This window comes from Lissotriton helveticus, chromosome 6 (assembly GCF_964261635.1).
Source record: "Lissotriton helveticus chromosome 6, aLisHel1.1, whole genome shotgun sequence".
Lineage (NCBI taxonomy): Eukaryota > Metazoa > Chordata > Amphibia > Caudata > Salamandridae > Lissotriton > Lissotriton helveticus.
Genome location: NC_136067.1, coordinates 1,792,996,929 through 1,793,012,389, shown reverse-complemented (window position 1 = coordinate 1,793,012,389; position 15,461 = coordinate 1,792,996,929). Strand labels below are relative to the sequence as shown.

The following is a 15,461-nucleotide window of genomic DNA, read 5'->3' as shown; positions in this document are numbered from 1 at the left end:
AAGATTTATGTGTGAAAACAAGACAGTCTACTTAACCGTGCAGCTTCAAAGTCTTTAGCTAAAAAGGACTAGCACAGCCCTAACTATGCCCGGCTGTAGGCTGGCCCAAGGGCCTTTTTCGCTCGCCACTTCGGCTTCTGGTAAATATCATCCTAGCCAACCGGACATGATCACACGCATCCCCAGAACTATGCGATGCCGCAACCAGGCTCCTGGGCACCCTTTAGGTGTGACATCGGGGTGTGTAGGATTATCAGGACCCCAAGTAGTCTGTCTACAGGCTCTAGGCCCTGTCTCTATGCCATTCGTGGTACCCCTACCACCTTATTGATATATGGCTTTGGTACACCCCTAGAGCTCAACGTATATGGTGCTAAGTTACTGTGTGCTATATAGGTTTACAGACTGTAATTATTCGCCTCTGATCGCATCATAAGCTCAACGTATATTGTGCCAATTTACTTGTGTGTTAAATAAGTTTACTGACTGTAATTTCTTGCCTTTAACCTCGTAAAGGAACTGAAGGGATGTGTTTAGAACAACTACATATATTTGTTACACACCTGTTCTGTTTTCATTCACTCATTCATGAGATTATAAACTGGTAAAACAAGCTGCTCTACATTCCTTCAAGACTTAGCCCGAAGGCTGCACGCAATACAGCTACCACTAGGATAGCTTTCTAATATTGTTGACTTTAACCTATCATCAATGAAGGGTCGTTTGGACTGGTGCAATGTCCCCCCAGAATAGTGAACAGCACCTCAGATGTTTATTACCTTCACAATGAAATAAGTCCCTTGTTAGGCTTTCTGCTTTGGCTTGCAAAGGAATGTGGGCCCTGGGAAACTGGCTTTCACAGTCTCGTCAAGCCCTACCCTTAGATGTGCGTTAATCCCCAGGAGGACCCCAAGAGAAGGGGGTATACCCTATTCGTGAATTGTTCCAATGATTGTTCTAACTATCACCTCAGCAGACACCAATGATAGTCATTCTAGAGTGTCAAAATTTGACTTATGTCAATGGCTGTTCCTTGCGTAAGATAAATAAGCAGCAACCATGGCTTGGATAAAATATTGCAAGTGCCTGGAGGACATCAATAAAGAAGCCCAGGAATGAACACAAAAAAGGCATATGTAGCCCGGGCATCACGGCCATTAAGGAATGTGTTTAGCGCCCGCACCCGGGTGAACCAAGGAAACTTGTAATCACAGTGCCAAAGTTTACAAACATGGTGCACAATGAAACAGCCCATGCCATAATACAACATGTTTAACCACTGCAGAAAAGTGGTAACTAAAGCACAGGCCTCGCTCACTGTTTTGCACTGAAACTCCTGGCCGGTGCGCGCAGCAGCTTGGCCCACAAGGTAAGACTACCACCATTACGTGCACTATTCCCAACTCTGGACTGTCACAGTCCGTGTGTGTGTATTTTGAGCGTGTGTACCATATTCACCCATGTGATAGTGCAGATCCCTATATTTCTGTTTGTACGTCCTTGTAAACAGCTCTGAATTCCATGGCACTCCTTCTGCACACTCATCCTCCGTAGGTGTACGCTACATACGCAGACAAGTCAGTAATCCAGCGCAATGTGTCTGGATACCTACAGATGTACAACTGATTCTATCCTATTGTATTCTATGCGCTTTTATAAAGCGCTGATTTTTCCCGAAGGTGTCAGAGCACTGTAACATAGGACCCGTTACATGAGTAAACTGTTGTAGGAATAGAGCAAACAAAGTGTAGCATGAACCGACTGGCCAAGCAAAGTCAACCAGTCTGACCAATGTTGAGGACTCACGAACTTCCTGGCGAACAATAGCAGGCCAGATAATCACACAACACATGCGAAAAGAACACCATTTCAAACCCAGCACGCACATGATGTACTCCTTGCCACCTAAAATTCGCTGCATTCAGTAATGCCTAATGTTCATAAGAGAAGAGAAAGTTGGATGCTCATGAGATAATCATATGACGCACCCAACCTAGGAATGAACCATCATTCAATATTAATACACGATCCAAAGTGCAAAACGGAAAGATAGATAATTACTGCTTTCACATATGCCCCTGTCCTAAGGACATAGGCCATAGGCATGTACCGCATGTGGCCATCACCTACCCTTCAACCACTGTAGTATCGCCAATCCATGTAGCTCTGGGTGTCCAACCAGAAGCCAACACCAGAAGAAAACAGAAAGTAATATGGGCGCCACTGCCATTTATGAAGGAGGTGAAGCATGTGAAGGAACTTTTACTTTTTGCAACGATATAATGAGCTTTGAAAAGGATGACCGGCTGATGAGAGCCTCAGAAGGACGTAAGGAATAGGACACGGGAGGAGAGGAGTTAATGCAAAATCGGTCAGTAATCCAGGCCTTCTTTACTGAATGCGGAAACCTTAATCAAAATATCTAGAGAATATATAACCAATTAATTACACCGAAGGCAAGTTCAATTTACTGTTCACACGGGATTTCATAAAGCTCTTTCAGGAAGAACAGACAAGTTCATCACTGCAATAAAATGGAGTTGACCGATGCAGAATGTAAATGTGAACGCACCGAGTGGTGTTCCTGGCTTAGTCAAGAGGTGAAACATATTACTAGCTCATGTAGGATTTTACTATCTTCTAAAATGAAACGCTGGCCAACTCAAACATTGTACATTGACCCTCCCAAGCTCTCAGTTTTGTCTGCCAGCAAAAAGTAATAGCTGGCAAATGGGGAAAACAAAGTAGCATGTTTCAATTTAGAAAAATGCCTTATATTACTTGCAGCCTTATCTAAATTACAGCATATCAGTGCTGCTGTATATGAAGTCAATTTCAGTTTAACTCAAATGCGTGCAGTTATTGTTCATGCACTGCATGTTAAGTGGTGTTTTAATCCCAAATTATAAACTGAGGCCATTTCTACTAGTCAGAGACAGCTGAGTACCTCAGAGAAAGCCGTTTGACGAGAAAGATATCCGCACTCAGAAACCAGGTCGCCCAAAATATATCTTGTCAGACCAGCCTGTTAATCTAAACTCTACACTGACACCCAGTTATTTTCACTCTTAAAACGCTCACAGGAACCAGTAATTCGTTTCTCGCTTTCTACCTCCAAAGGAATGGATTTTTCGACCGTAAAGAGATGGACAGAGGAGCTGGTGACCCACAGATAACCTCTGCTTCATTAAGCTGCTATATTTAGCATCATGGCATTAATTTTTGTGGTTTCCCTTTCATATTTTGTAGTTTGAACATCATTAAAGTCGGGAGCACTGCTCCGTCACTGGGAAGCTCGCAGTGTCGGCTTACAACTTTATGAGAAAAGAAATGCAAGCAAGTTAAAAAACTGTTAATTGGAAACAGTTCCTTTGTAAAGCGATTATTTTGAAACATTAGGCCGAATAGGTGCATTTTATTAACCCACTTTCAAAAAACACAAGCCTTTTCAGAGACACGTAAAATAATGCGAGTATGCAACTTGACATTGGCTATCATTTTTCGAAACAAACATCATCATCGCTCCCAACTTCCACTGACTTATTTTCTCATCCTGTCCCTTCTAAGTAAAGTCTCCGTCACACTATATGAGTAACATTCTAATTTAAGGATCATATTATGACAATCACCACCTCAGGCTTTAGCAAAGAGGTTATATTAACAGATCTGTATAGCGTATAAATACTCCAGGAGCCGAGCTAGTTTCGTTCACGCGACAGCCTCAGGCACACAAAGGATGTAAACTGTCCAGTGCACGCGCGGCCAGCTCGAGCACGAACTCGAAGCACAACGATCTCCGAGCACGTCCAAGGACAATGATAAGCTTACGAGTGTCACCTGAATACCCTGGAGACGTACGGAGCCAGCCTCGTACCCCAAAAAACAGCTCTCTCTGATCAGTCCTGAATCTCCCACAAACAGAAGCAACAGACATGCCAGAGTGCTGTCTTGTTTGACCATGTGAGGACTCGAGATCTGTTGCGACATCCCTCACTGGATGGCGCCGCATCCACCAAGCCACAGTCTCGCCTCTGCACATGGGGCCAAAAAGCACACGTGGCACGGCCACTCCGCCTCCGATCCGACTCAGGATCTTGCACAAAACCCAGGCGGGAAACGGCCACTACAGCCGTCACATGTCCCAATATCCCCGTCCATGGCTCTGTGAGATTGTCCAGCTGATGACTCGGGACCAGGAAAACAAAAAAAAGACCGTCGGAGCTGGAGTTCTCGAGGATCCATCGTCGCTCCGGCTCTGTCCGCAAACAAAGAAGCCCCGAGCGCGGGGCACACCGTCCTGCTGTGTTATCACTAGTGATATTAAAGTGGCCTTTCCACAATGCCTATGATGCCTTCTGAGAAGGTTACGCATTGCAGATATTGGTCATTCTAACTGAGCCCACACAAGTTGTGAAATATAGGCATTTCACAACAAATTTGCCTTCAGCAGAGTTTTTCTATGCAGGATGGCACTGTGGAGGAAACAACAACTGTTTTCAGGGAGATTTACTCATGTAGTGACATTTTGTCCACGTTGATTAGCACTATGCCTGACACAAATTGTTGCAAAAGTCACAATGTTCACAAGTAAGTGGCAAAGCGGAAAACTATGTAATCAATGCTGCAAAGTTTCTATAGACGTTTAGGAAGTTTTGCACAAAAAAAAACTTTGCAACTTCTCCTCCTAGTAACAGCGACCATAAACACTAATGGGATAAAGTTGAACTATAGACAAGTCACATCGAGCTTGGACAAAACATGGATCAACTTGTGCACCAGTAGTTACGTTCACGTAAGGTTTGTTTATCATTGGTTTTCTAGACAATATGCCGCCTGGTATAGGGATTGACCGATTTTTAAGGGTAACTAAATGTTCCCCCTTTTTGTGACAGCTTGTTTTTCTCACCTCATAACGCTTCAAGGCCACAGAGGGATCCCACGCAGTTGCATCTGGTTCACTGACAGACGCCAACTTGTTTTTACTTTGCTCCAGTTTATACAGCACTTGTGAACTTTCTTGAATCCTACAAAATAGCTAAAAAATGCAGTTTGCAGTGTGAGAATAAGAGTATTTTAAACCACTGACACAAGCCTTTAAATGGGCTAAAAGCGAAATGAATGGCAAACATGGTATTCTGACGTGACAAAAAAGAAACGAGTGGAGAAAATACTAAATTCAGAAAAACTGAACGTGTTCAATAAATGGTCCAAATTAATGAGGAGGGATTAGAAAGCTCCCTGTAAACAATTGTAGCAATGCTTCAGCTGTCTGTAGTTACAATCATCAACACATTATCTTTATTCGATTTGACAAAGCAAAGCATAAAAGTACAGATTTAATTAACAGACATTTCATATCACTTTAGGAATCATAAATTAGCATGAAACACACCAGCTAAGAAACGTGATACAATAAAATACATTAAGATTGTAAAAACTGCAAATATAATAATGCTGGCTTAGCTTGTTTAAAATTCAAGGGTTATAGAAGGGTACTGTGGTTACAATTAAAATAATTAGGTAAACCCTCAGAGGAAAGGAACACGTCGCATACATCTGCGACACTTGTACCCCTATATTTTCAACCCCATTCCTGGAAACTGTCATGAAACCCTTTCTTTAGGAACGGAAGAAGCAGGGTAGTTGATTCTGCACAGCAAAGGGAGAAAAGCATGGGCAAAGGCAACCCCAACCACTCTTGATTCTTGGCAAGATCACACACACGTGATCTCGAGAGAGAGATCGATCTCGATCGATCTCTCTCTCTCTCTCTCTCTCTCTCTCTCTCTCTCTCTCTCTCTCTCTCTCTCTCTCTCTCTCTCTCTCTCTCTCTCTCTCTCTCTCCATCTCTCCTCATCTCTCCTCATCTCTCCTCATCTCTCATCTGAAGCAAGCATCAGCTATGCAAACATTCCTCACAACCACACCTAGTTGTATTGCTTGAAGGGTGTGAGTGGTGGCTGTGATCCCTGCTTTTGATGCTGCAGGTAAATCAAACACCCTTTAATAGTTGCCTTGTGGAGGAAGGCATTAGGGAGAAGAAGGAAAAGTATTTATGTCAATTGAGGATGATAGAGTCACAGCTGTAACCAACCACTGGGGCCATGAGTTGAGCACAGACGTGTAAGTACCGATTAAACCTGTTTATATTAAGGTGACCGAACGACTAAAGAAATCCCTAAGAGAAAACATCACCCATTGAGATTCAGTAATGACGGGGTGTAGGACAAATCCTGAAAGGTATGATGAGCTGAACAGCAAGGGTGAGGCTGAAGGGATGCCTCACCAATACCATCTATGCATGAATACCATTCAGTGGAAAAGTGCCCAAGCTAAACACCGACTTTGCACTGATGTTCAATTTAGATTTGTTTTTATATATGCATTTATCTTCTGTTGGTATTCTGGATATCTATCACTGGTTTGGCCTCCAGGAACTATGCTGGGCCCTTGTGATCTAAAGGAAACCACTTTTGACCTAGTCATTTGATTTCCATTTTTCACATTTGCTAGTTGCCCCATTTACTCTGCTGAAAATATATGAAAATGTGCTATGAAAATGAACAGTAAAAGCTAGGGGATTGTCTGTACCCTTGGCTCCACAGAGGGGAAGTTATTTTTTCTACAAATGAAGACAGGCATCACTTTAAACACAAAGACAAACAGCACTTTACACACATGACAAAGGTTTTAATCTTAACAACTGCAGCACTGGAAGAGTACTTGCAACCCTGCAGCATTAAAAGCTAAGTTCATTAAAGGTTCTGATACCTTTTTCATCAGACAGCAGATCTGCTGGCGCACCGAGGGGGCCTGGCTGCTCAGGTTGTACCGGATGAAGAAGTGGACCAGCTGCATCTCCTCCGTGGACACAACTTCCGTGCTGCGGTGGCTCTCACACAGCAGGCCCAGAGCATCGATGCGAACCTGTTCACAACACAAAAAATATTTTGTTTAATTTTTTTTTACCATTGTCAGTTGTATTAACAGCATACACTATATTGTTTTTGCGTTATGTAAATTGTCAACATTTTAGCGTCAAACTACAATAAAGTTAGTAAACTCTCCGATAGAAACAGAAACACTAGCTGTGGTGTTTCGCTAATGGAGGCTTTTCACAATATTGTTGTGGGCTCAATTCACGCAACCACCTCAGCAGTGGGGGTTACTGAGCATACAGATGTACATGCAATAAACACTGACAAAGCCAATAGGTTTGGCTGCTATAGAGTCAAAAGTATTTTCTCAACGTTCATCTGCGCACACAGGCAGCGGGGTAGCACAGGCTCCAGGGGTCACAATCCGAGCATGATAAATGTGCCCCTCGCCCCCCAGTTTGTAAGGGGAAAAAAGTTAGAACTGAGAAGATTTGGAGCACAGGCCAACTGCACCTGCTGCACTGTTGACACCTACGACCCTGCACACAGGTCACGTCCAGCAAAGGAGACAGCAGCAGTGCAATCTTCTCTCATATCCAGTACAGGTACAGCGCGGAAAAGCAATGCAAGCTTCCATCCATCACACACAGATTAGGTACAGCGCGGAAACGCAGTGCAAGCTCCCATCACACACAGAAGAGGTGCAGCGCGACAAAGCAGTGCATGCTTCCATCACAGACAGAACAGGTACAGGGCGACAAAGCAGTGCATGCTTCCATCACACACAGAAGAGGTGCAGCGCGACAAAGCAGTGCATGCTTCCATCACACACAGAACAGGTGCAGGGCGACAAAGCAGCGCATGCTTCCATCACACACAGAAGAGGTGCAGCGCGACAAAGCAGTGCATGCTTCCATCACAGACAGAACAGGTGCAGGGCGACAAAGCAGTGCATGCTTCCATCACAGACAGAACAGGTGCAGGGCGACAAAGCAGTGCATGCTTCCATCACACACAGAAGAGGTGCAGCGCGACAAAGCAGTGCATGCTTCCATCACAGACAGAACAAGTGCAGGGCGACAAAGCAGTACATGCTTCCATCACACACAGAAGAGGTGCAGCACGACAAAACAGTGCAAGCTTCCATCACAGACAGAAGAGGTGCAGCGCGACAAAGCAGTGCAAGCTTCCATCACACACAGAAGAGGTGCAGCGCGACAAAGCAGTGCATGCTTCCATCACAGACAGAACAGGTGCAGCACGGCAAAGCAGTGCAAGCTCCCATCACAGACAGAAGAGGTGCAGGGCGGCAAAGCAGTGCAAGCTTCCATCACAGACAGAACAGGTGCAGCGCGACAAAGCAGTGCATGCTTCCATCACACGCAGAAGAGGTGCAGCGCGACAAAGCAGTGCATGCTTCCATCACAGACAGAAGAGGTGCAGCGCGTCAAAGCAGTGCAAGCTTCCATCACAGACAGAACAGGTGCAGGGCGACAAAGCAGTGCATGCTTCCATCACACACAGAAGAGGTGCAGCGCGACAAAGCAGTGCATGCTTCCATCACAGACAGAAGAGGTGCAGCGCGACAAAGCAGTGCAAGCTTCCATTACAGACAGAACAGGTGCAGCGTGACAAAGCAGTGCAAGCTTCCATCACAGACAGAACAGGTGCAGGGCGACAAAGCAGTGCATGCTTCCATCACACACAGAAGAGGTGCAGCGCGACAAAGCAGTGCAAGCTTCCATCACAGACAGAACAGGTGCAGCGCGACAAAGCAGTGCAAGCTTCCATCACAGACAGAACAGGTGCAGGGCGACAAAGCAGTGCATGCTTCCATCACACACAGAAGAGGTGCAGCGCGACAAAGCAGTGCATGCTTCCATCACAGACAGAACAGGTGCAGGGCGACAAAGCAGTGCATGCTTCCATCACACACAGAAGAGGTGCAGCGCGACAAAGCAGTGCATGCTTCCATCACAGACAGAACAGGTGCAGGGCGACAAAGCAGTGCATGCTTCCATCACACACAGAAGAGGTGCAGCGCGACAAAGCAGTGCATGCTTCCATCACAGACAGAACAGGTGCAGGGCGACAAAGCAGTGCATGCTTCCATCACAGACAGAACAGGTGCAGGGCGACAAAGCAGTGCATGCTTCCATCACACACAGAAGAGGTGCAGCGCGACAAAGCAGTGCATGCTTCCATCACAGACAGAACAGGTGCAGGGCGACAAAGCAGTACATGCTTCCATCACACACAGAAGAGGTGCAGCGCGACAAAACAGTGCAAGCTTCCATCACAGACAGAAGAGGTGCAGCGCGACAAAGCAGTGCAAACTTCCATCACAGACAGAACAGGTGCAGCGCGACAAAGCAGTGCATGCTTCCATCACAGACAGAACAGGTGCAGCGCGACAAAACAGTGCATGCTTCCATCACAGACAGAACAGGTGCAGGGCGACAAAGCAGTGCATGCTTCCATCACACACAGAAGAGGTGCAGCGCGACAAAGCAGTGCATGCTTCCATCACAGACAGAACAGGTGCAGGGCGACAAAGCAGTGCATGCTTCCATCACAGACAGAACAGGTGCAGGGCGACAAAGCAGTACATGCTTCCATCACACACAGAAGAGGTGCAGCGCGACAAAACAGTGCAAGCTTCCATCACAGACAGAAGAGGTGCAGCGCGACAAAGCAGTGCAAGCTTCCATCACACACAGAAGAGGTGCAGCGCGACAAAGCAGTGCATGCTTCCATCACAGACAGAACAGGTGCAGCGCGGCAAAGCAGTGCAAGCTCCCATCACAGACAGAAGAGGTGCAGGGCGGCAAAGCAGTGCAAGCTTCCATCACAGACAGAACAGTTGCAGCGCGACAAGGCAGTGCATGCTTCCATCACAGACAGAACAGGTGCAGCGCAACAAAGCAGTGCATGCTTCCATCACACACAGAAGAGGTGCGGCGCGACAAAGCAGTGCATGCTTCCATCACAGACAGAAGAGGTGCAGCGTGACAAAGCAGTGCAAGCTTCCATCACAGACAGAAGAGGTGCAGGGCGACAAAGCAGTGCATGCTTCCATCACACACAGAAGAGGTGCAGTGCGACAAAGCAGTGCATGCTTCCATCACAGACAGAAGAGGTGCAGCGCGACAAAGCAGTGCAAGCTTCCATTACAGACAGAACAGGTGCAGGGCGACAAAGCAGTGCATGCTTCCATCACACACAGAAGAGGTGCAGCGCGACAAAGCAGTGCAAGCTTCCATCACAGACAGAACAGGTGCAGCGCGACAAAGCAGTGCAAGCTTCCATCACAGACAGAACAGGTGCAGCGCGACAAAGCAGTGCAAGCTTCCATCACAGACAGAACAGGTGCAGGGCGACAAAGCAGTGCATGCTTCCATCACACACAGAAGAGGTGCAGCGCGACAAAGCAGTGCATGCTTCCATCACAGACAGAACAGGTGCAGCGCAACAAAGCAGTGCAAGCTTCCATCACAGACAGAACAGGTGCAGGGCGACAAAGCAGTGCATGCTTCCATCACACACAGAAGAGGTGCAGCGCGACAAAGCAGTGCAAGCTTCCATCACAGACAGAACAGTTGCAGCGCGACAAAGCAGTGCATGCTTCCATCACAGACAGAACAGGTGCAGGGCGACAAAGCAGTGCATGCTTCCATCACACACAGAAGAGGTGCAGCGCGACAAAGCAGTGCATGCTTCCATCACAGACAGAACAGGTGCAGGGCGACAAAGCAGTGCATGCTTCCATCACAGACAGAACAGGTGCAGGGCGACAAAGCAGTGCATGCTTCCATCACACACAGAAGAGGTGCAGCGCGACAAAGCAGTGCATGCTTCCATCACAGACAGAACAGGTGCAGGGCGACAAAGCAGTGCATGCTTCCATCACAGACAGAACAGGTGCAGGGCGACAAAGCAGTGCATGCTTCCATCACACACAGAAGAGGTGCAGCGCGACAAAGCAGTGCATGCTTCCATCACAGACAGAACAGGTGCAGGGCGACAAAGCAGTGCATGCTTCCATCACACACAGAAGAGGTGCAGCGCGACAAAGCAGTGCATGCTTCCATCACAGACAGAACAGGTGCAGGGCGACAAAGCAGTGCATGCTTCCATCACACACAGAAGAGGTGCAGCGCGACAAAGCAGTGCATGCTTCCATCACAGACAGAACAGGTGCAGGGCGACAAAGCAGTGCATGCTTCCATCACAGACAGAACAGGTGCAGGGCGACAAAGCAGTGCATGCTTCCATCACACACAGAAGAGGTGCAGCGCGACAAAGCAGTGCATGCTTCCATCACAGACAGAACAGGTGCAGGGCGACAAAGCAGTACATGCTTCCATCACACACAGAAGAGGTGCAGCGCGACAAAACAGTGCAAGCTTCCATCACAGACAGAAGAGGTGCAGCGCGACAAAGCAGTGCAAGCTTCCATCACAGACAGAACAGGTGCAGCGCGACAAAGCAGTGCATGCTTCCATCACAGACAGAACAGGTGCAGCGCGACAAAACAGTGCATGCTTCCATCACAGACAGAACAGGTGCAGGGCGACAAAGCAGTGCATGCTTCCATCACACACAGAAGAGGTGCAGCGCGACAAAGCAGTGCATGCTTCCATCACAGACAGAACAGGTGCAGGGCGACAAAGCAGTGCATGCTTCCATCACAGACAGAACAGGTGCAGGGCGACAAAGCAGTGCATGCTTCCATCACACACAGAAGAGGTGCAGCGCGACAAAGCAGTGCATGCTTCCATCACAGACAGAACAGGCGCAGGGCGACAAAGCAGTACATGCTTCCATCACACACAGAAGAGGTGCAGCGCGACAAAACAGTGCAAGCTTCCATCACAGACAGAAGAGGTGCAGCGCGACAAAGCAGTGCAAGCTTCCATCACACACAGAAGAGGTGCAGCGCGACAAAGCAGTGCATGCTTCCATCACAGACAGAACAGGTGCAGCGCGGCAAAGCAGTGCAAGCTCCCATCACAGACAGAAGAGGTGCAGGGCGGCAAAGCAGTGCAAGCTTCCATCACAGACAGAACAGTTGCAGCGCGACAAAGCAGTGCATGCTTCCATCACAGACAGAACAGGTGCAGCGCAACAAAGCAGTGCATGCTTCCATCACACACAGAAGAGGTGCGGCGCGACAAAGCAGTGCATGCTTCCATCACAGACAGAAGAGGTGCAGCGTGACAAAGCAGTGCAAGCTTCCATCACAGACAGAAGAGGTGCAGGGCGACAAAGCAGTGCATGCTTCCATCACACACAGAAGAGGTGCAGTGCGACAAAGCAGTGCATGCTTCCATCACAGACAGAAGAGGTGCAGCGCGACAAAGCAGTGCAAGCTTCCATTACAGACAGAACAGGTGCAGGGCGACAAAGCAGTGCATGCTTCCATCACACACTAAAGAGGTGCAGCGCGACAAAGCAGTGCAAGCTTCCATCACAGACAGAACAGGTGCAGCGCGACAAAGCAGTGCAAGCTTCCATCACAGACAGAACAGGTGCAGCGCGACAAAGCAGTGCAAGCTTCCATCACAGACAGAACAGGTGCAGGGCGACAAAGCAGTGCATGCTTCCATCACACACAGAAGAGGTGCAGCGCGACAAAGCAGTGCATGCTTCCATCACAGACAGAACAGGTGCAGGGCGACAAAGCAGTGCATGCTTCCATCACACACAGAAGAGGTGCAGCGCGACAAAGCAGTGCATGCTTCCATCACAGACAGAACAGGTGCAGGGCGACAAAGCAGTGCATGCTTCCATCACACACAGAAGAGGTGCAGCGCGACAAAGCAGTGCATGCTTCCATCACAGACAGAACAGGTGCAGGGCGACAAAGCAGTGCATGCTTCCATCACAGACAGAACAGGTGCAGGGTGACGAAGCAGTGCATGCTTCCATCACACACAGAAGAGGTGCAGCGCGACAAAGCAGTGCATGCTTCCATCACAGACAGAACAGGTGCAGGGCGACAAAGCAGTACATGCTTCCATCACAGACAGAAGAGGTGCAGCGCGACAAAGCAGTGCAAGCTTCCATCACACACAGAAGAGGTGCAGCGCGACAAAGCAGTGCATGCTTCCATCACAGACAGAACAGGTGCAGCGCGGCAAAGCAGTGCAAGCTCCCATCACAGACAGAAGAGGTGCAGGGCAGCAAAGCAGTGCAAGCTTCCATCACAGACAGAACAGGAGCAGCGCGACAAAGCAGTGCATGCTTCCATCACAGACAGAACAGGTGCAGCGCGACAAAGCAGTGCATGCTTCCATCACACACAGAAGAGGTGCAGCGCGACAAAGCAGTGCATGCTTCCATCACAGACAGAAGAGGTGCAGCGCGACAAAGCAGTGCAAGCTTCCATCACACACAGAAGAGGTGCAGCGCGACAAAGCAGTGCATGCTTCCATCACAGACAGAACAGGTGCAGGGCGACAAAGCAGTGCAAGCTTCCATCACACACAGAAGAGGTGCAGCGCGACAAAGCAGTGCATGCTTCCATCACAGACAGAACAGGTGCAGGGCGACAAAGCAGTGCAAGCTTCCATCACACACAGAAGAGGTGCAGCGCGACAAAGCAGTGCAAGCTTCCATCACACACAGAAGAGGTGCAGCGCGACAAAGCAGTGCATGCTTCCATCACAGACAGAACAGGTGCAGGGCGACAAAGCAGTGCAAGCTTCCATCACAGACTGAACAGGTGCAGCGCAGCAAAGCAGTGCATGCTTCCATCACAGACAAAACTTGTGCAGGGCGACAAAGCAGTGCATGCTTCCATCACACACAGAAGAGGTGCAGCGCGACAAAGCAGTGCAAGCTTCCATCACAGACAGAAGAGGTGCAGCGCGACAAAGCAGTACATGCTTCCATCACAGACAGAACAGGTGCAGCGCGACAAAGCAGTGCATGCTTCCATTACAGACAGAACAGGTGCAGCGTGACAAAGCAGTGCATGCTTCCATCACAGACAGAACAGGTGCAGCGCGGCAAAGCAGTGCAAGCTTCCATCACAGACAGAACAGGTGCAGCGCAACAAAGCAGTGCATGCTTCCATCACAGACAGAACAGGTGCAGGGCGGCAAAGCAGTGCAAGCTTCCATCACAGACAGAACAGGTGCAGCGCGACAAAGCAGTGCAAGCTTCCATCACAGACAGAACAGGTGCAGGGCGACAAAGCAGTGCATGCTTCCATCACACACAGAAGAGGTGCAGCGCGACAAAGCAGTGCAAGCTTCCATCACAGACAGAACAGGTGCAGCGCGACAAAGCAGTGCATGCTTCCATCACAGACAGAACAGGTGCAGGGCGACAAAGCAGTGCATGCTTCCATCACAGACAGAAGAGGTGCAGCGCGACAAAGCAGTGCATGCTTCCATCACAGACAGAAGAGGTGCAGCGCGACAAAGCAGTGCAAGCTTCCATCACACACAGAAGAGGTGCAGCGCGACAAAGCAGTGCATGCTTCCATCACAGACAGAACAGGTGCAGGGCGGCAAAGCAGTGCAAGCTTCCATCACACACAGATCAGGTACAGCGCGGCAAAGCAGTGCAAGCTCAATCACACACAGAAAAGGTAAAGTGTGGCAAAGCAGTGCAAGCTTCCATCAAACACAGAACAGGTACATAGGTTGGTAGAACTTTTCTAGGGCACAATTCACCTCGTTTCAAAAAAGTACAGGAATTCAACTATGTTTGTTTTGCACATATGGAGAAAAACCTACAAATTCCGCCAGACATGTCAACTCACTGCAGCAGCTGCTCGTATGGGCCTGGCCACTGAAGCCGTAGAATCTTATCCCAATTTAAAAAAAATGTTTGGAACATTGAAAACCATCTTAATCCACTTGTTCCAGTAGTTTCCTTCGGAGGAAAGATACTCAATACATTTTTCAACCAATAATCATAGAGAAAACTGATCCCTGGATTACTGGTTGCTATCACTGTGTTGACAATGGCACACATTTTCTTGAATTCCTTGTTCGGGCCACATTGGGCAGGCCTTTGCCTAGAAGGAACAACATGAACCATGAAAGAATTAGGCCCCAAGTGGTATCAAGGAGAAAGGGGTTCCATTAACAGCAAGTGTTTCCGGAGTAAAGTGCTTCATATGACTAGAGCCAAAGAAGTTTTCCCCAAATGTACAGTCTAGGCGCTTTAAAACAACCAATATAGTGGAGGAAAAGATGTAAGAGTGTTATGTATATTTGACGTAGTTTTCTTAAGTCGTCATCATATTAGATTCCAATGATGTGGGCGTGGTCATGTCTCTAAGGATCTTTTTTTTTAAGTATGCCCTATTTATGTGCATTTTTACACAGTGCGGACCAACCGAGGAACAAGTGACAGAGAGCAGAACAAATTCCAATTAATATAAGAGATTGGCGTCTTATTTAAAGTCAGAAATTGTACAAATGGTGAACAAGATCGGGAGCAATAAAGTGCTTCTGAAGACCTGGACACTGGACTAGGGATTCGGCCCACAAAAACGGATGAGGATGGCTAAACATATGGATTTTGGGTTCCATCGCTTACAGAAACACTGATCCAACAAAACTT

At 48.0% G+C, this 15,461-nt stretch overlaps 1 protein-coding gene across 1 annotated transcript in view; it reads right to left on the bottom strand.

The window, feature by feature from the left end:
- Positions 1–15,461, bottom strand: part of THADA (THADA armadillo repeat containing) — a 1,377,633-nt gene that overhangs the window by 1,215,234 nt on the left and 146,938 nt on the right. The window contains exon 14 of the mRNA XM_078649688.1: positions 6,772–6,927. Within this exon, the coding sequence (XP_078505814.1) occupies positions 6,772–6,927 (156 nt within the window). The remainder of the gene's footprint in view (positions 1–6,771; positions 6,928–15,461) is intronic.